The 18876-nt window shown below is 53.3% G+C and overlaps 1 protein-coding gene across 1 annotated transcript in view; it reads right to left on the reverse strand.

Moving 5' to 3' along the window:
- MYH10 (myosin heavy chain 10) overlaps positions 1–18876 on the reverse strand; it is a 133974-nt gene continuing 115098 nt past the window's right edge. Inside the window, 15 exon segments of the mRNA XM_021067863.1 lie at positions 1–1636; positions 2322–2494; positions 3566–3674; positions 5063–5271; positions 5352–5475; positions 6367–6455; positions 6769–6897; positions 10294–10455; positions 11838–12004; positions 12007–12049; positions 12707–12919; positions 13222–13470; positions 14485–14637; positions 16443–16547; positions 18124–18330. Coding sequence (XP_020923522.1) covers positions 1492–1636; positions 2322–2494; positions 3566–3674; positions 5063–5271; positions 5352–5475; positions 6367–6455; positions 6769–6897; positions 10294–10455; positions 11838–12004; positions 12007–12049; positions 12707–12919; positions 13222–13470; positions 14485–14637; positions 16443–16547; positions 18124–18330 — 2277 coding nt within the window. The 3' untranslated portion in view covers positions 1–1491.

An 18876-nucleotide genomic window follows, 5' to 3' on the forward strand; every position in this document is an offset into this window, starting at 1 on the left:
TTCACAGGATGATGCTTGTTTATTGAGGTCTGTTTATTCTCAACGGGTGCTTTGTCCTCCAAGTAAACAGAGCAGGCGTAAATATCTATAATGAATAAATTTATTGTCTTACAAAAATCATTGTCTAGAAATATGGGAATACAAGAAAAGATATTTGCAGTCAGGTGTCTGGTGGTCAACAGCCAGTACAATTCATAAAGGGGAAAATCAAAGATTCCAAACCCACGTGACAGAGTCTTCCTACCGGATGTTAAAGCTTTCAACCCAAAAGGTTTGTGTTTTCAAGCACGTTGCGGAGGATTTATAATGAACACTGATTCGTTGTCACTGAATGTTTATAATACCACTTGGACTAGAGAGGTACATGATATGAGCACAGTCAAAACTTAATACGTTAAACTGTTACAGAGGCAAATCATAGATTTAACATTGTCTTAGTACTGTAGTGTCTAAGGCACTTTCTGTAATGTCAGTTTGATTAACTATCAACCAAAAACAGATGCTAAATGTTCACTCTAACACTGTCCCAAGGGGAGGGAAAGGAGAAACGAAAAAGGAGTCACATCCACTGGCATGTCAACACTCAGGCAGGTGGCATCTGCGCTCGACGTTCTGTCAACCTCACTGACAAACTTGGAACAAGTCTTGGACACAAAACCAATATTCCCACTTTGGGCTCAAAGCAGCGGCTGAATTTGCAAGGTCAGCATGAGAGCCTGGGTGGCGCGGAGGAGGCAAGGCAAGTCCCCTAACTTCTGCTCCGGAAGCAGGGCGACGGCTGGCGAAGCCAGAGGCCTCAAGGAGGCCACCCAGGGGCCAAGCGCTGGCTGCCCTTACCCCCCGCCCCCGGGCCTCCGCTGCATCTCGGCCACCGCGCCTCGAGGGAGGGGGCACGGGTGCCGTTTCCCCCACCCCAGGCCAGCCCACCCCGCCTGCTCTCCCCGAGGCCCCTTTCACAGTTGGCGCCCTGGAATCGTGATCAGTACTGGAAGGAAATGAGAGCTACAAGTGCAGTTTAGATTCCACAATGTTCTAGGAGACTTGATGTGGCTGAGGCGGCAGGGGCCACATGGACACAGAACTAAGTCAGCTGTCCGTACGACAGAGCATGCAGAGGACCGGGCAGCGACCCCGGGGCCGCCCCAACAACCCCGCCACTGGCGGCGGAGTCTGCAGTTTGTCTGAAAAAGGGTTCTCTTAACGCGTATCATAAAATGGTCTCTTGATGGGTAGATGGAAAGTAGATGCGATGAGACGACCTGTTTAATGTGTGTGTGTTCGGTGTGAGGTCTATATATAAAAAGGGGAGCAACTGTACCTAAATCTGGAGCAGGATACAGCATGTGGAGGCTGCAAGGCCTTAAGACACCGTTGATCGCGCAGCCCGGCATCCCGCGTCCGCCGCCCCCCAGCTCGCGGGGGAGGCCCCGGGCAGGGGCGCCGCTGCCTTCCTGCGTGTCCTGCCGCATCGCCTCCACCTCGTCCTCGGACCTACTCAGACTGGGGCGGCTGCGTCTCGTTGACATCACTGGTCTTACTTTCTGTGTCGTCGTCCGAGAGCTCCAGGGACGCGCCCTCCAGGTGCAGCTGGCGGCGGCCAGAGCGGCTGGAGGAGAAGCTGATGGGGCCGCCTCGCCTGGAGGAACAGAGCGCGGAGCGGGCGCGTTGCTCCCCCACCTGATAGCTTGAAACTTCCTCCCCTCCCTCAGGACACAGCACCCAGGCGGGGTGGGGGCAGATCGGACTGCGCCCTGCTTTGCCCGCCCGCACCCCTGCCTGGGGAACACCACCCCTGCTCCGTGGAGCCCTGGCCTCGGAGAGGCCCCCTCTCCCCAAAGGGCGGACAGCCAGTGCTCGGCTTAGGCTTCGTGGGCACTCAGGGGCCTGGTGTAGGCGCTTGCTTTGTTTTTGCAGCCTTTATAAATGGAACCACCGTCCTCGGCGCCCTGGCTGCACCGAACGGGACCCACCCTCTGGCTACGGCTTGTGACCCCTGTGCTGTCTTTCTGGGGGAGCAGGTTTAGCCTTGGCTCCCCGGGTTCTGCCCTCTCCCTGGTGCATGTCAAGTGCAGCCCGGAGACGAGGACAGGAGGAGGGCTGGTGGCGCCAGGGCCCTTGAGCTCCGGCCCCTCCTCACGAGGGCCACGGCCACAGCCTGACGCCGGCCTGGCTGAGCCCGATCGGAACTCGCAGAGCCTCTGGTGAAGAAGGAGCCAGCTGGCGGGACTCCTGCGGGCCGGAAACCCCCAGCCGGTAAAGGGGCAGGAACGAGGGGGCGTGTGTGACCCCCCCCCGCCGCTCGCCAGCTCCGGGCCGCTCACCTCAGCCGGTTCTTCAGGGTGCTGACCTCGCGGCTCAGGCCCTCGTTGGCCTCGGTGGCGTCATCCAGTTCCCGCTGGAGTTTGCGCCGAGACGCGTTGGCACGTGTGGCTTCTTCTTCCGCTTCCTCCAGCTGCCGCTTGAGCTGCTTCATCCTGGCGTTGGCCTTTTCCATCTGGGGGAGGGACACAGACCAAGTCACGAGAAACTGCGGTGTCCCGAGTGTCGGCACCGCCCCACAAGACCGGGGCCCGGCTTGAGGCCTTTCGGGAAACTGCCACTCTCAGCAAAACCAGCGTCCACGAAGCCAATTACGCTAAAAGAAAGTTTTTTAAAACTCTGTTTTCGCCCACCCGCGTGTTGTGCAGAGAAGCGACAGCTGAGTATCTTCACGGACGCGACCTCTGGGATTGTGTGAGGGACGTGCTGTTCCCACACGACGCGGGACAATCAGTAACAGGAGAAGGTACGTTCCACTTGACACCGCCTTTCAACACGGGTAGGTGTGCCAACAATCCATTCTGATCCAAGTACAAAGCTACTCCGGGACCGGACGCGAGAACTCAGACTGCCCTATGGACCGATCCCTCCTGAGCCACAGAGACGGGCCCGCGCCCTGACGTCCACCCAGAACTGCCTTGAGGGCGGGAAGGCCAGGCCTGGCCGGGCCGGGTGCCGGACTGGACAGAGGAGGGGGGCGTCTGAGCCACAGGCAGGGGCTCCTCAGCGCCCCACTGTGGTTAGTGCAGGCCTGGCCACGGCCCCGAGTCCTGTGGGAACACGCCCTGAGTCTAAGGAACCAGATGCCTGGACGCAGACGGAAGGACCACTGTGGTCCCACGTGCAGAACACTTGCTTTCAATTCCTTTTCCATCCAACACCTCCTGCATCCATCCCTCCATCCTGCCAACATGCAGCAACTGCCAACTTTGCCCACGCTGCTCTAGGCATTCAAGAGGGCCGTGGGGTGAGGCGGGCAGGAATCCTGCACTCGGGAAGCGTCCACTCCCGTGGAGGACACGTGACAGTTTTAAGATGAGGCCTCACACTCGGGCAGGCGCCCGCCTCTCCCCCACATCTGGGTCGCCTGGGAGGCCGGCGGGGTCCCCACCCGCTCCGTATTCCCTGCTGGCGGGGGTGCTGACACGTTAGAACGGAGTTTGAAGCGGCTCTTGCTGACTGGGCTGGTCCAGTGGGGTAACCCGGGGGTTTGGACGCGGCTCCTCGCCTCCCGCCGCCCCCTCACCTGTTCTTTATACTGGTCTGCGTGGCGGCGCTCGTCTTCCACCTGCATGAAGATCTCCTTCAGCTTCTTCTCGGTGCGGCGGACCAGTTTGTTGGCGGCTGCTCTTTCCCTGTGAAAATGACCAGCACGTTCGTTTCCACCGGCCTTGAAAGGACCGTCTCATGCGTGGGAAATGCTTTTGAAGAGTCCTTCCTCTTTGTCTGGAAGATGACCTGTGTCAGAGTGCTTTCCGGGCCCTGTACCTCTGGAATAATCAATAGGGTCTAGAAATTTCTTTCTGGTCACACTGATTGAGTGACCTTTCAAAGATCAAATGTCACATATAAGCTACTTGTCACATATCAAGTGGAGGGTTTTTAAAGACAAAAATTGTAGCTGGTTACTCTAATCACCTAACTTTTTAGCCTGGGAAACAAAACAAAGAGTTTATTAAGTGGTCGTCTCAACTTAAAATTTTCTAACCACCTATTAAGATGCTAGAGCACCTGGGAGTTCCCGCTGAGGCGCAGCAGAAACGAATCCGACTAGTAACCATGAGGTGGCAGGTTCGATCCCTGGCCTTGCTCAGTGGGTTAAGGAGACAGCATTGCCGTGAGCTGTGGTGTAGGTGGCAGACGTGGCTCAGATCCTGCTCCGATTTGATCCCTAGCCGGGGAACCTCCATAGGCTGCAGGTGCAGCCCTAAAACCAAAAAACAAAAAAAGACAAAACCAAACAAATGAAAGATGCCAGAGCACCCCTGCTGAACACCCCCGCCCACTTTAGTTAGGAGTCAAATCTGCACCGGTGTAGACAGGCCTCCCCTGTCCACATGGAGGAGAAGGAGCTTATTTGGGGAACTCCACTGCGACCAGAAGTCCTTTTGATCCTTCACACACGTTATGCAAGAACGGACAGGGTGGGGCTGGAGTCCGCTGGAGGGCAGGTTACGTTAATGACAACTAACAGCAAACCAGCCCTGGACTGTGCGGGCCGTGCCGGAGGCGGGCCTGGCTCTGAGCACAGACGCTGCGCTTCGGGGCCCCAGGCTCCTCCGCAGGAGGCGGCCTCTGCCTCTGTCCCCAGAGACTGGTGACTGCCCGCCCCGAGCTGCCTTGTGCAACTCCTCGTACATTTCAGAGTGGTTTTCTCCAACCGAATGGAGACTGTTAAGCAATCCCCTCCTGGGGAGAAGAAAAGCTGCTTTTGGTCACATTATTTTTCTCTGCCAACAAACTGCAGCAGTTCACGTGACGGCCCCAGCTTGGGCAATCCGCTTTGGGTCAAGATGTAACTCTGGCCCCAGGAAATCACGGGGCACAGCCCTCAGCCGGGTCTGGGGAGAGCTGACAGGGCTTCCCTGAGGGCTTGCATCACCTCCTCTCTGGTTCCACGTGTTCCTGTCATTTCTTCCCCTGCCGAGGGAGCTCCTGAGGGAGAGGGGGCATGTCTGTCCCCTCGGACTCCAGGCTGAACCTGGACCTGGTCTGTAGCAGAGATGCAGCAGAAACCTCTTACTTGGCCTCCTGCTCAAGCTGCTCCTCTAGCTGCCCAATCTTGGCTTCCAGGGCTGAGATGGTGGCCTTGAACTTGGACTTGACAGCGCCCTCCAGCTCCTGCAGCTTGGCCTTCAGCTCCTTGTTCTGCCGTTCCAGCTGCTGGCGCGCGTTGTCGCTCTTCTGGGCGGCGCTGCGCTCGGCCGCCAGCTCTGCGTTCAGCGTGTCCACCTGTGGAGGAGAGACGGTCAGCCGTGTGGCGGCAGCGCGGCCCTTCGCGGGCCGGGCCGGGCCGGCCGCCGCGTGTGCACCTGCAGCGTGGTCTTGCGGAAGCGGTCGTTGAGCAGCTCCATGTTGCTCTGCTCCTCTTCCAGCTCCTCCTCCAGCTGCGCGATTCGCGCCTCTAGACGCCGCTTCTCGTCCAGCAGCGCAGACCTGCGGGGTGGAGGAGGCGGGTCCAGACCGGTCTCTGCCAAGCTGGGGACTCCCAACTCCTCCTGGGGGCCTCCTCCACCCTCCCCGCTGCCGGAGCCGAGCAGCGCGCCTCATTTTTCTCTCTCCTCTGTACCCACCCAATCCGCGTCCCAACACGCCACCCGCTTCTCTCCATCCCAGCCCCGTCATCTCCGGTCTGGAGCACTGCGATAGCCTCCCAGCCGACCTCCCTGCCACCTCCCCGTCGCTGCTCCGCAGGGCAGCCAGTGGCAGCTTCAAAGCGTGGCTGTGGCTGTGGCATAGGCCTGCAGCTGTAGCTCCGACTTGCCCCCCTAGCCTGGGAACCTCCATATGTTGCGGGTGCGGCCCTAAAAAGACAAAAAATAAATAAAACTACAAGTGCAAAAGGATCCTGGTATTTCCTAGCCTTCGGCTACTGGTTCTCCAGTGCACTGAGATCAAAGGCCAACTCATCATTCATCACTTAAATGACCATGATGAATCCTCAGCACAGCAGAGAAAAATTGTGATTTTTGACAAAAAGTACGAGCAGGGAAAGGTAAGTCTAAGGAATCTATCGTCAGATGTGAGGAACGTGAAGGCTTGTGTTGCACGGCGGTGCGGCCTTTGGAAAGCAGGTTAGGTCTGCATGTCTGTCCTGCGTGCCTGCCGTGGGTGTGACCGGCACAGGGAGACGCGGCCTGTGCGCCTCGTTCCAGACTGAACAGATGAGCAGACCAACAACTGGCTCCCCCAACAGCCATCTTGTGCCCCAGGTGTGTGCTCCGGGGCATGGGCCGCAGGTGCCCATAAGGACTGTGTGTCGGGGGGTGGCAGGCAGCCACGGATTTCAAGACGCCCTCCCCTTCCACGTGTTGCCAGGAGACTCACTTGCCAGAGGCGCTGTTGGCGATCTCGTCCGCCAGCTCGTCTCTCTCCTGCTCGGCGTGTCGGCGGGCTCGCTCAGACGAGGCAAGTTCCTGAGGAAGTGGAGACTGATTTCAGCTCTGGACGCTGACAGTTTCGTCCAAGGTGAAAGCTGACGGTGCCTGTAGGCTGCCGCCGCCTGGCTCCAGGCACTCCTAGTGTGCCTCAGACTACAGTTAGATTGGAGAAATTACTCATCCACTGCTCGGTTTTAGCCCAGGCAGAGGAGTGTCCACTTTGCTTGCTGTACTGAAGCCACCAGATGGATCAGTACCGTATTAAAAATGGAAAGTGATATCCGGTCTTAGAGAAATTTCAAGGGCAACTATTTGTTAAACTAATGGACGAATAAGTAAAGCAGCATACCTCCTGCAATTGAAGAATTTCTGCTTCCAGACTCTTTAATTTCTTTTCACTCTCTTTGGATTGAGCAAAAATCTCATCACGGGATGCACGTGCTTCTTCTAATTCACGTTGGTAGTCCTTCATCTGAGCCTAAGATTAAACGGGAAGAAGGTTTTGGGTTAGTGTTCATTCACTGTTTTATAGTATTTTTTCCAGATTATAAAACATGCATTTATTCTAAATATAAAAGTATATGCAAGTAACAAAAACATCACAAGGAAACATTTAGGCCAATATCCTCAACAAAATAGTAACCAGTAGACTCCATCCACACGTTGAGAGAATTATCCACTGTGTACGTTTATACAGCATCACACCCCACTGTCCAAATGGGATGCTTCTGAGGAAGGCAGGGGTGGTCTGACGTCCCAGAGTGAATTTCTAGAGGCTTCCGATCATCTCCGTAAATGCAGAAGAGGCGTTTGACAAAATCCAACCCCCTTTCAATAGACACTCAATAAACTGAAGGAAACTTCTCAACTCGATAAAGGGCATCAAGGGGAAAGCTGACAGGCAACATCATGCTTGATGGTCAAAGACGAAACGCTTTCCCCTGAGGTAGCGACGAGACAGCATGTCTGACCTTGACACTGTAATAGAGTCTAGTCAAAGCAATTACCCAAGAGAAAGAAAAGACATTCAGATTGGAGGAGAAGAAGAAAAGCGGCTCAATGTGCAGATGATAGGACCTTATATATAGAAAGTATTAGGCATCCACTAAAAACCCCTTAGAACCAATAAACGCGTTCGGCGAGGTTGCAGCATACACGATCAATATATAGTCAGCCCTCTGTATCTGCCCGGTCCACATCCATGGATTCAGCCAGCAGTGGATCAAAAATATTCTGGGGAAAAGAGTCCTAGAAAGTTTCAGAAGGCAAAAGGTGAATCTGCCACCTGGGCAAACTGTGTATCATTTACACTGTATCGGGTGTTATAACTGAGAGATGATTTAAAGTGTATGGGAAGACGGACATAGGTCACATGCAAATACGACATCGTTCTCTGTCAGGGACCTGAGCATCCAAGGATGTGGTGTCCTGGAACCAATCTCCCACGGACAGCAGGGGACCACTGTGCAACAATCAGTTTATATCCCAACTAGTCAACACAATATACAAACCCAAGCTAGCCTTTTTTGGGTACAGAAATTCATTTGCTGATCCTAAATGGAATTGCAAGGGACTCAGAGTAGCTAAATATCAGGAAAAAGAACAAAGTGGGAGAAGTCGTATTTCCCAATTGCAGAACTTACAGAGCTGCAGTAATTGAGACTGTCCGGTAGTGGCATAAGGCCAGACACAGAGATCAATGGGAATGACTTGATGGTCCAGAAATAAACACACATCTGTGACCAGCTGACTCACGACAAGGGTGCCAAGAAAATTCAATGGGGGTAAAGACAGTTTTTTTAACAAATGGTGCTGGGACAACTGGGTATCCATACCTGGAAGAGTGAAGTTCGGTTTATATATCAAACCATGTAACAAAAATTTCCTCAAAACGGATTTAGAAAAAAACCTAAGAGTATACAACTCTTTAAGAGAAAACACAGGAATAAAATTTCAGGACCAGGATTAGGTAGTCGTTTCATATAAGATATCAAGAATATAAGAAACAAAGAATAAACTGGATTTGCTCAAAATTAAAAACTTCTGTGCTGTAAACAATACCTCTGAGTGACTGAACAGATAACCTGGAGAAGGGAAGAAAATATTTGGAAATTGTTTCTCTCCTCGGAAACATCCAGAATATATACGGAAACGTCACAACCGTTACTAAAGACAACTCAAAAAGACGGGCAGAGACTTGAAAGAGTCTTCCTCGCAGGTAATGAGGCCAGTAAGCCCAGCAAAAGATGCTCAGCGTCACAAAACCACAATGAGACACCACTTCATACCCACTAGGACGGCTTAAGTAAAAGATGCACAACACCAAGCGTCGGTGAGGATGCAGAGACTGGCCCCGCACGGAGCTGGCGGGAACGTACAATGGTGTCGCCGCCGTGGAAGGATCAGGCAGTGCCTCAGAGCCGAAGAGAATGACCTGTACCCACCCACCCGAGCGACCCCACTCCTAGGTACACGCTCAAGAAAAGCGAAGACCCTGTCCACACAAACGGGTGCGAGTGTTCACAGCAGCATTTTCCACAGCCGCCAAAAGGCAAAGTAACCCGATGTCACCGGATAAATGAGCTAATAAATACACGGTATATTCAAACAATGGAATGTTATTTGGTGGCAAAATGGAATGAAGTACGTATTTATGCTACAACGTGGAAACATTATGCTAAATCAAAGAAGCTAGTTACAAAAAGCCATATATTGTAGAAGCCATTTGTATGTCCATTTATGTGAGATGTCCAGCACAGGCAAATCTATAGAGTCGGAAAGTGTGTTAGTGATCGGAGTTCCTACTGTGGCTCAGCGGTAATGGACCTGACTAGTATCCATGAAGACACAGGCTCGATCCCTGGCCTTGTTCAGTGGGTTAAAGATCCGGCGTGGCTGTGGCTGTGGTGTAGGCTGGCAGCTATAGGATAGCTCTGATTTGACCCCTAGGCTGGGAACTTCCATATGCTGTGGCTGCGGCCCTAAAAAGAAAAAAAGACGTATAAGGAAGCAACTACTACTCATAGAGCGTATTATGCAGAGATGACGTTTCCCTAAGTATGTCTGTCTACACGTCTGTATATAAAAGTCTGTACACGTGGGTGTTGTGACAAACTCAACTGTCCCACACGGCGTCTTCCTGCTGTCAGGGCACCATGTCCCCACCATGTGACTGGCTGGCAGTCCACGTACATTTAGGTATTTCCATTCCTGCCGTCCTAACCGCTTCAGCTATGAGCTTTGTATGTAAGCATTTCTTCTCATCGTTATGGTGGTAGAGGTAAGATGTGGAGCCGTCGGGCAAAAAAACGCCTTTGTCCTGACAGTCTTCCCTCAGGGCCTCTTTATAGGAAGGCCCTCAATCCTGCCAATGCTGAGTTACGTCGAAATCACCTTTTGTCATTGTGACAGTGAAAGCCAGGATGCCCCAGGGGTAGCAGGCGTGATGATTCCGTCAGACGGAAGGGCGGCTAGAGCTCCTGGCAGCCGGCACTCGAGGGAGGCCGGCCTGCCTTCCCACAGTGGCCCGGTGTTTAGTTAAGCACTAGAGGCTGCCCACAGCCCCACGAGCGTGTCCCCTGGTGGATGTGCCAGCTGCTGACTCCTCCCCAGCTCAGTCCAAGACCCATTCTCCTCCTCCTGGTGGGGCCAAGCACATGCTCCAGACATGCATGGAGCTACACACGTGCCATCTTCATGGCCTGTGGCCCCCGCCCACGACTTCGGGGGACAGGACAGCGGCCCTGCGCTCCTGCAGGGGTGACGAGGCAGCACGGAGCCCGCTGGCAAGATGCAGGCTGGTGCCGCACTGAGCTCTGCCCCCAGCTCTGCCGGCGGGGGACACCCGCCACCAGGTACCGAGGGCTGCACGTACCTGAAGTTTGCGAAGCTGCTTGATCACTTCATCCCGAGCCTTGTTCGCCGCCTCGATTTGAGCTTCCAGGTCCTTCAGGTCTATTTCCATTTTCTTCTTTGAAGCGACAGCAAGGGCTCGCTGTTTGCGCTCATCCTCCAGCTCTGCCTCGAGCTCCCGCACCTAGTGGGCGGTATCGGGTTCGTCTGGTCAGACCCAGGCGGCCTCCCGGAGAACAGGCAGCCTGTCGTCCTGAGGGCTCGGGTTTCTCTGGAGAGGAGCTCTCTGCCCCGAGCAGCCATCCTTATCAACAGCCGAGTGTGTGCAGAGAGGCTTCAACACCCCCACGTGGCACAAACCGGTTCCAGTGACTACTGCCAGGCTACCCGAGCGGCTGCGAGTCCTCACCGCAAGCTCACGGTGTAGGCGATGCAACACATGTGGAAGACACGAAACCCCTCCGGGGACATCCCCCGAGGGACACTCCAGCACCGGAAGGGGCCCACGTGGCGGGGAGCGGCGGTCTCTGGCCGCACCCCGTGGGAGAGCCAGCTGGGATGTGGGGCCTCCAGCCCCAGTCGGGCCTTCGGAGGACACACCCGCTAGGTGGATTCAGAATTCCTGACCCACAGAAACTGAGTTAGTAAGTGCTGCGCTAAGCCACTACGTGTGAGGTAATTTGTTATCTAGCAAAAAATGACTAATAAATAGTCTGGAATGCAAATAAAAAAACAAAATTAGATACATCCAGATCCAAGCCTTTACACCATGAGCTCCAAGGGACTGGAGCTCAGGATTTGTAGTCTTGCGAGTGCATGTTAAACTTCTACTATAAAATTAGTATCACAAGAATACAAATCCACACTTAATTTTTAACATAGACTTTCAGAGTAGAAGTTTAACATGCACTCACAAGAGTACAAATCCTAAGTGCCCAAGCAACCCTTCAAAATAAACAAATGTTTTCCCTTTAAAGAGTGTTTTTTTTTTTTTTTTAAGAGGACATGTGATCTGACCTTCAAAATACCCTGAATCCCCTTGTCAGGTTCCTACTGATTCTTCCCTTTACTGATGCATGTAAGACTCAGACCTTGAACCTGCCCACATATTCCTTGGGGATTCCACTGAGGGCTTTTCAACTGACACCTGGCTTGTAAGCAGCAGTGATATGATCTGAGACACAGGAAATCAAAACTACATTACATTTTAAGGAATAAGCTTGTCGGAGTTCCCGTCGTGGCACAGGGGAAATGACTCGACTAGGAACCATGAGGCTGCAGTTGGCCTCGCTCAGCGGTTGGGGGCCTGGCGTTGCCGTGAGCTGTGGTGTAGGTCGCAGACATGGCTTGGATCCTGGTTGCTGTGGCTGTGGTGTAGGCCGGCAGCTGTAGCTCCGTTAAGACCTCTAGCCTGGCAACTTCCACATGCAGTGGGTGCGGCCTTAAAAAGCAAGAGAAATTTTTTTTTTTTACACCAGCTAATGTGGTGTAACATGAACAAATAGGATGTTGAGCCCAAAGCAGGCTCTGAGAATAAACAGGTTCTTGTTCCGGGGCCACACCCACCTGTTTAATCAGCAGCCGCTTCTTTTCCTCGTTCTGCTCGTCTCGGGTTTGCAGGTCCCTCTCGAACTGGGCCTTCATGGCCTGCATGTTGACCTCCAGGCGAAGCTTGGCATCTTCCGTGGCCTGAAGCTCATCTTCCAGCTCTTCCAGCTGCGTCCTCATTTCTCCACCTGCTGCTCCAGGGCCCGTTTGGATTTTTCAAGTTCATGAACCTAGACCGCAGGGAGCACGGGGAGCAAGGAGCTGACCCTCGGCAGAGGGACAAGCAAGGCGGCAGTTCCTGTTTTATAGGCCCCGACCCACAGCCTCCTGTCCCCTACGGCTGCGCTGTCCTCATTCGAGAGCGCGCCACCTCAGGGACAGGCCCGGCTTTCGTCACGTGTTCGCTACGGTCTCTGTGACCCCGAAGCCGAGCGATCTTTTACGAGCCGATCAACAACAAAGAGTGTGGCGTCAGGGGAGTGGCCTGTTGCCTGGCCACTGGCCTGCTGTCTGTCTAACAGGTACCAGGGCACATCCCTGTCGCTGCGGAGGAAACGGTCTGTGCTGAAAACACGCGTGGGGGGACTTGTAACCATCAAGGAGTCGGTACGGTGAAGAGAGGCTCGCCCGCTCTCTGCACCCGGAGCCCATCACAACGTCCACCTAGTTCCCCACCTAGTTCCCCGTGCTGGGTGCTTCCCCTCCGGTCCCCTCTGATCCCAGAGGCGACCCTCGGGGGCCATCGTGTGCGGGTCACCCGAAAACAGACCGCGGGAAATCCAGCCGCTTATCCCGGGAGACCTGAACCCTCCATCCCACACAGGCCGGGCCCCACCGAGAGCGCCCGGCTGCCGGCTGGGCCTCGCCAGGGGGCCCCGGGCACTCACATTCTTGCCCACGTCGTCCTTGGAGCTCATCAGGTCCTCCATGTCGGCCCGCAGCTGCTTGTTCTGCCGCTCGAACTCGTCCTTGGCCTCCAGGGCCTCCTCCAGGGCGCGGGCCAGGGACAGCGCTTTGGTTTCCTTCTCTCTGGCCTCCGCTTCGGCCCGGTCTCGCTCCTCCGCGTAGCGGGCAGAGATGTTCTTCTCTTCGGCCAGCAGCTACCCGGGGTGGCGTCGGAACACAGTAAAAAGCCATTTCAGAAGCCACGCAGACGCCCTCACCCGCTACGCGCCTGACTTATGCCTGAGAAAACCTCCATGGGATGGTGGGTGTTCTCTTATTTCCTTCTTTTTGCTGTTCTGCTTTTTCCGATTTTGCTATAAATGTGTATCGCTTTCACATACGACAGGATGGTTTTAAACCAAAATGACAAGAGGGCGGGCTTGGCCGGGAGGAAACACCGGCTGACGCTGGCCCTGGAGCCCCGGGAGGTGGGGGTGGCGGGAGGTCCGGGACCCACCTGGTCGAACTTCTTCTGCTTCTTCTCCAAGTTGGAGACGATCTGGCGCTGGTGGTCCAGGTCCACGAGCAGGTCGTCGAGCTCCTGCTGCAGGCGGTTCTTGGTCTTCTCCAGCTTGTCGTAGGCCAGAGCCTTTTCCTCCAGGCGCTGGCTCAGCGCCTCCGCGTCTTTAAGGAGCTTCTTCTTGGCTTCTTCCAAACCTTCAATGGTCCCCACGTCATCGTCGACTTTCTTCTTGGTGTCCGTCAACTAAGGAAAAAAGATCAATACTCAAGAACTCCGCTCACCTGAGGAATAAAGATAAAACTTGTTTTCACTAGTCTTTTTTTTTTTGGCCGCCCTGCGGCACATGGAGTTCCCAGGCCAGGGATCGGATCTGAGCCGCGACGGCGACCTACGCTGCAGCTTTGGCAACGCCGGATCCTTGACCTGCTGTGCCAGGGATCAAACCTGCGTCCCAGCGCTCCTAAGACACTGCTGGTCCTATTACGCCACAGAGGGAACTCCTGTTTTCACGATCTTGTGAGAAGAAATAACATAAATCAACACTGCATGATTTGAGCCATGAAACAGAGGATGAATTTCTTAGCTGATCATCTCTAAACAGATGTTTGGCTTGAAACCTTTCAGAACTGACACAGTCCCAGGGTCTTTATTACTTCTTTGGGCCATGCCCATGGCATGTGGAAGTTCCTGGGCCAGGGATCAAACCTGCACCATGGCAGTGACTCGAGCTGCTGCAGTGACAACACTGGACCCTTAACCTGCTGCGCCACAAGGGAATTCATAGCGTCTTTATTTTAGTTTACATTTTATTGTTTTTAATTTTATGGCCGCACCCGCGGCATATGGAGGTTCCCAGGCTAGAGGCTGAATTGGAGCTACAGCTGCCAGTCTACGCCACAGCAACGCTGGATCTGAGCCACATTTGCAACCTACGCTGCAGCTTGCGGCAACACCACCAGATTCTCAGCCCACTGAGTGAGGCCAGGGATCAAACCTGTACCCTCATGGACACTATGTTGGGTTCTTAACCTGCTGAGCCACAATAGGAACTCCTGGGGTCTTTATTTTAAACACCCCCAACAGTATAACCAGCAATGGGATCAGCATTTGGTTGGGTCAAAGAAAATACATTAAGGGGCTTCATTTAGTTTGAGACCCAATTAACTGTCCCCAATGGAGCTGAAACCCCAGCAGAGCAGGCACATCGGCTGTTCACACACACGAGGAGGCCACACTGTCCCACGTGCACACACACACCTGGGCCTGCAGGGCTAACACCTGCTTTTCGAGGTTCTTCCTGGCTTCCTCCTCCTCCTCCTGCTGTTCCTGAAGGCTGTTCTTCTCCTCCTCCAGCTGCCGGATTCGACTGCTCAGGTTCAGTTTTTGACGTGTCTCCTCCTGAAGAAGCTCCTGTTTATTTTGATAAAAGGTCAATACTTAGGTTATATGAATCACCAAAACCAACATGCTTCTGTTATGGAAAGACAGCCCATGCTCCTGGATTGGAAGAATATTAAAATGGCCATATTACCTAAAGCCATCTATAGACTTAATGTGCCTCCATCAAATCACCCATGACGTTTTTCACAGAACTAGAACAAATAATCCACAAATTTATATGGAAGCATAAAGGATTCAGAATTGCCAAAGCAATCCTGAGGGCAAAAACCCAAGCAGGTGCTGTAACTCTCCCAAGACCTCAGACAACATTACAAAGCTACAGTAGTCAAAACAGTGTGGTACTGGTCCAAAAACAGACATCGGGATCAATGGAGCAGAATAAAGAGCCCAGAAATAAACCCAGACACTTATAGTCAATCTTTGACAATGGAGCCAAGAATATAAAATGGGAAAAAGACAGAATCTTCAAGTGATGCTGGGAAAACTGAACAGCTGCATGTAAATCAGTGAAACTATAACACACCCTCACACCATGCACAAAAATAAACTCAAAATGGCTTAAAGACTTAAACATAAGACATGAGGCCATATGGGAATGTAAATTGGTTCAACCACTATGGAAAACACTACGGAGGGTTCTCAAAAACTAAAAAATAGAACTACCATATGATCCAGCAATCCCACTCCTGGGCATCTATCTGGAGAAAACTATAATTTGGAAAGATACATGCACCCCCAACGTTCACAGCAGCACTATTCACAATAGCCAAGACATGGAAACAACCTAAATGTCCATCAACAGATGAATGGATTAAGATGTGATGTATACGGGAAATAGAATATTACACATCCATGAAAAAGAACCAAACATGCCATTTTTAGCAACATGGATCTGACTAGAGACTCTCATGCTAAGCAAAGTTAAGTCAGAAAAGGACAAACACCATATGATATCACTTATATGTGGAATCTAAAATATGGCACAAATGAACTTAGCTACAGAACAGAAACAGACTCACAGACATAGAGAACAGACTTGTGGTTGCCAAGGGGGAGGTGGGAAGGAGTGGGCTGGACAGGGAGTTTGGGGTTAGTTGATGCAAACCATTCCATTTAGAATGGATGAGACAACGAGGTCCTGCTGTACAGCACAGGGAACTCTATACCCAGTCTCCTGGGACAGACCATGATGGAAAATAACGCATTAAAAAAATATGTAGGTATGACTGAGCCGCTTTGTTGTATGGCAGAAATGGGCAGGACACTGTCGATCAACTATAGTAAATGATAAAAAATTTATAAAAACCCACATACGACCATTTAATAAGTGCCCTTAATATAACAGGGCTTTAAACTCCTTTGTAAGCAGCATCCTCTCCCCCTCAGAGTCCCCCGGCACGGCCCTGACCAGGAACCTGCGAGCCTCCCTTTCCTGCATCTCTGGCATCTTCTCACTTCGGAATCCCCTCCTGTTTCTCTTAGCTCAGGGTGATGAAATGTCAACTATAACAAAACAACCTCATTCACAGTGGGCAGCAATGCAAGTGTGTACAGTGGGACCACCCCTGGGACCCACACCCCAGGCAGAGCCCATCATGCTGGAAGACCTGCCTCCCAGACCCAGGACCCCAGGGCCCTGAAAGACGAGCTCAGGGGACAGCTTCTGGGTGTGCAGGCTGGTTACAGTGCAAGGCGGTTGAGAGCAGAGGCACAGAAAGAGGTGTTAAGGAGGCCTTTCTGGGACCAACAAGCTTCCCCGGCTTACAGATCACATAAAGGGCAGAGTCAGCATCGCAGCCCCTCCCTCTGGGTACCTGGGTGTCCTGGAGCTGAGACTCAAGACTAGCTGCATCCTTAGCAAACTTAATCCCCTTCTTCTCTGCTTCTTCTAGAAGAGTTGAGACGTTATCCAGTTCATTCTGTGAGGAGGAATAAAGGGTCAGACTCACTTTAACAGGCAGATAGGAACAAGTTGGGGTTCTGGACCCTAAACACCCACCAAGGGCAGGGAGGGGTCGATCCCAAACCGCCAGCCTCAGCTAAGGCAGACTCACCCCCGGGAGTCCTCTGCCCTCAGCAGTGCCCAGCACGCAGTGTGCCCAACACGCAGGCTCGGACATCGAGCACTATACTGGCAGAGCCCCCCCCCCCCCCCGAGGGGGTTCTCCTCCCTCTGGTTTGCTGTCTTGTTTTTTATCATGAACAGACAAAAATGACACCGAATCCTCTGAAAGAGTGACTGCTGTCCTGTGTGAGGAGGCTCCGTAATTAGGAGGGGGTTTATTTTCATCCTTTTTCCCACCAAGATGCATTAATCACATGTAGGTGGCAGAAGTAAAATTCCCATTCTTAGAGCTTGAAGACTTTATCACAGACGCGAGTTAGTTTAAATGTTAACATGGCCCGAAGGCTTCTTTTTCCTTTTTAAGGCTGCACCTGTGGGATATAGAAGTTGTATATCTAGAGGCCAGGGGTTGAATCTGAGCTGTAGCTGCTGGCCTACACCACAGCCACAGCTACGTGGGATCAAAGCCACGTCTGTGACCTACAGCACAGCTCACGCCAATGCCGGATCCTTAACCCACTGAGCAAGGCCAGTGATCGAACCCGCGTCCTCATGGTTCCCAGTTGGATTTGTTTCTGCTGATCCACGACGGGAAGTTATTCTTAAACTTAAAAAACCCGGAAGTTATTTATTTATTTGCTTTTTTAAGGCGCACCCTGGGGCATATGGAGGTTCCCAGGCTAGGGGTCGAATCGGAGCCACAGCTGCCGGCCTACACCACAGCTCACGGCAATGCCAGATCCTTAACCCACCAGCGAGGCCAGGGATTGAAACCGAAACCTCACGGTTCCTAGTCAGATTCGTTTCCACTGAACCACGATGGGAACTCCCCAAAGTTATTTTTAAACTTAAAAAAAACCTCTTCCCCCCTTTTAGGGAAGATCTTCTATGTGGTTATTTATTTTTTAGCCGAAAAAGGTTTATTGCAGGGGCATGTAAGGAAAACGGGTGGCTTGTGACCCCCACAAACCCTGAAATCCCGTTTCTGTGGGGATGGTGGCTCTCAGAAGAGACAGAGGCTGCCCTTTGCTCTGGTCTGTCGTCTCGTCACGTCAGCACAGGGAAGGCAAACAGAAGACGTCTCGGTTCATGTCAGTCAAGCTAATGACACTTCCATTTTTCCGCTTTTCAGCGACACCCTTCAGAGAGCCTGTGCTTCACCCGCCTTGGCCGCAGTGGGTGGGGTGGGCCCTGGGCTCAGCGGAGCCCTGCTGCCCTCATGTCCAGCGCCACAACCGGCCAGGCGAGTCCCGGAGGGCGCGGGCTTCTCTGAGCCTCACGTCCTACTGAGCAGACCCACCTGGGGCCATGAGAGCCTCAGGTGCGGGGACCACACCCAAGGAGCCTACTGTGCGCCTGGGGCAGCCGAATGTCGGGCTCCCCCACCCCAACATGGCAGGCAGCAGCCAGTAACAGTTTGCCAGGCCTACCTGTAGCTTATTTGCTTTCTCAGCCAGTTCGACCCTGAGTCTGTCTCCTTCTGAGACCTTGGCGTGGAGCTCCTGGACCTGGGCATCCAGCTTCTTCCTCTTGTGCTCGGACTCGGCCTTGACCTGCTGCAGCACCTTCACCTCACACGCCAGCTCCTTGTTGTCAGTCTCCAGGCCCTGTTTGTTCTTCTCCAGGTTCGCTTTGAACTGGGGGGAGAGGACACAGGGTTGGCTGGGGTTTGAGAACACGCCCGAAGGCGCTGCTTCACCCCTGGAGCCAGTGCTGGGCACGGCTTGAATGAAAGCATGTGCTCTCCGCCCACCCGCGAGGATTCCCACGCGAGGAGCCCCCGGCCACGCGGCTGATCCAGGTACGGGGGCGGCCACCCTCGGCCTTGTCAGTGCAGCCGGGGCCACGGGCCGAGCGCTTCTGTCCCAAGACCAGTCCTTCGGTCACGTCATCCTTGCGTAGAACAAGCTCTGTCGATGTAAACCTTTCTTTTCTTCCTCTTATTTTTTTTTAGGGCTGCATCTGTGGCAGTTCCCAGGGAAGAGGTAGAATAGGAGCTGCAGCTGCCAGCCTAGGCTACAGTGACAGCCACGCCAGATCCCAGCCCGGTCTGCCACTTACACCGCAGCTCCCGGCTGGATCCTTAACCCACTGAGTGGGGCCAGGGATCGAACCTGCATCCTTATGGATCCTGGCTGGGTTCTTAACCCGCTGAGCTGCTATGGGAACTCCAGTGTAAACAT

Source organism: Sus scrofa, chromosome 12 (genome assembly GCF_000003025.6).
Source record: "Sus scrofa isolate TJ Tabasco breed Duroc chromosome 12, Sscrofa11.1, whole genome shotgun sequence".
Lineage (NCBI taxonomy): Eukaryota > Metazoa > Chordata > Mammalia > Artiodactyla > Suidae > Sus > Sus scrofa.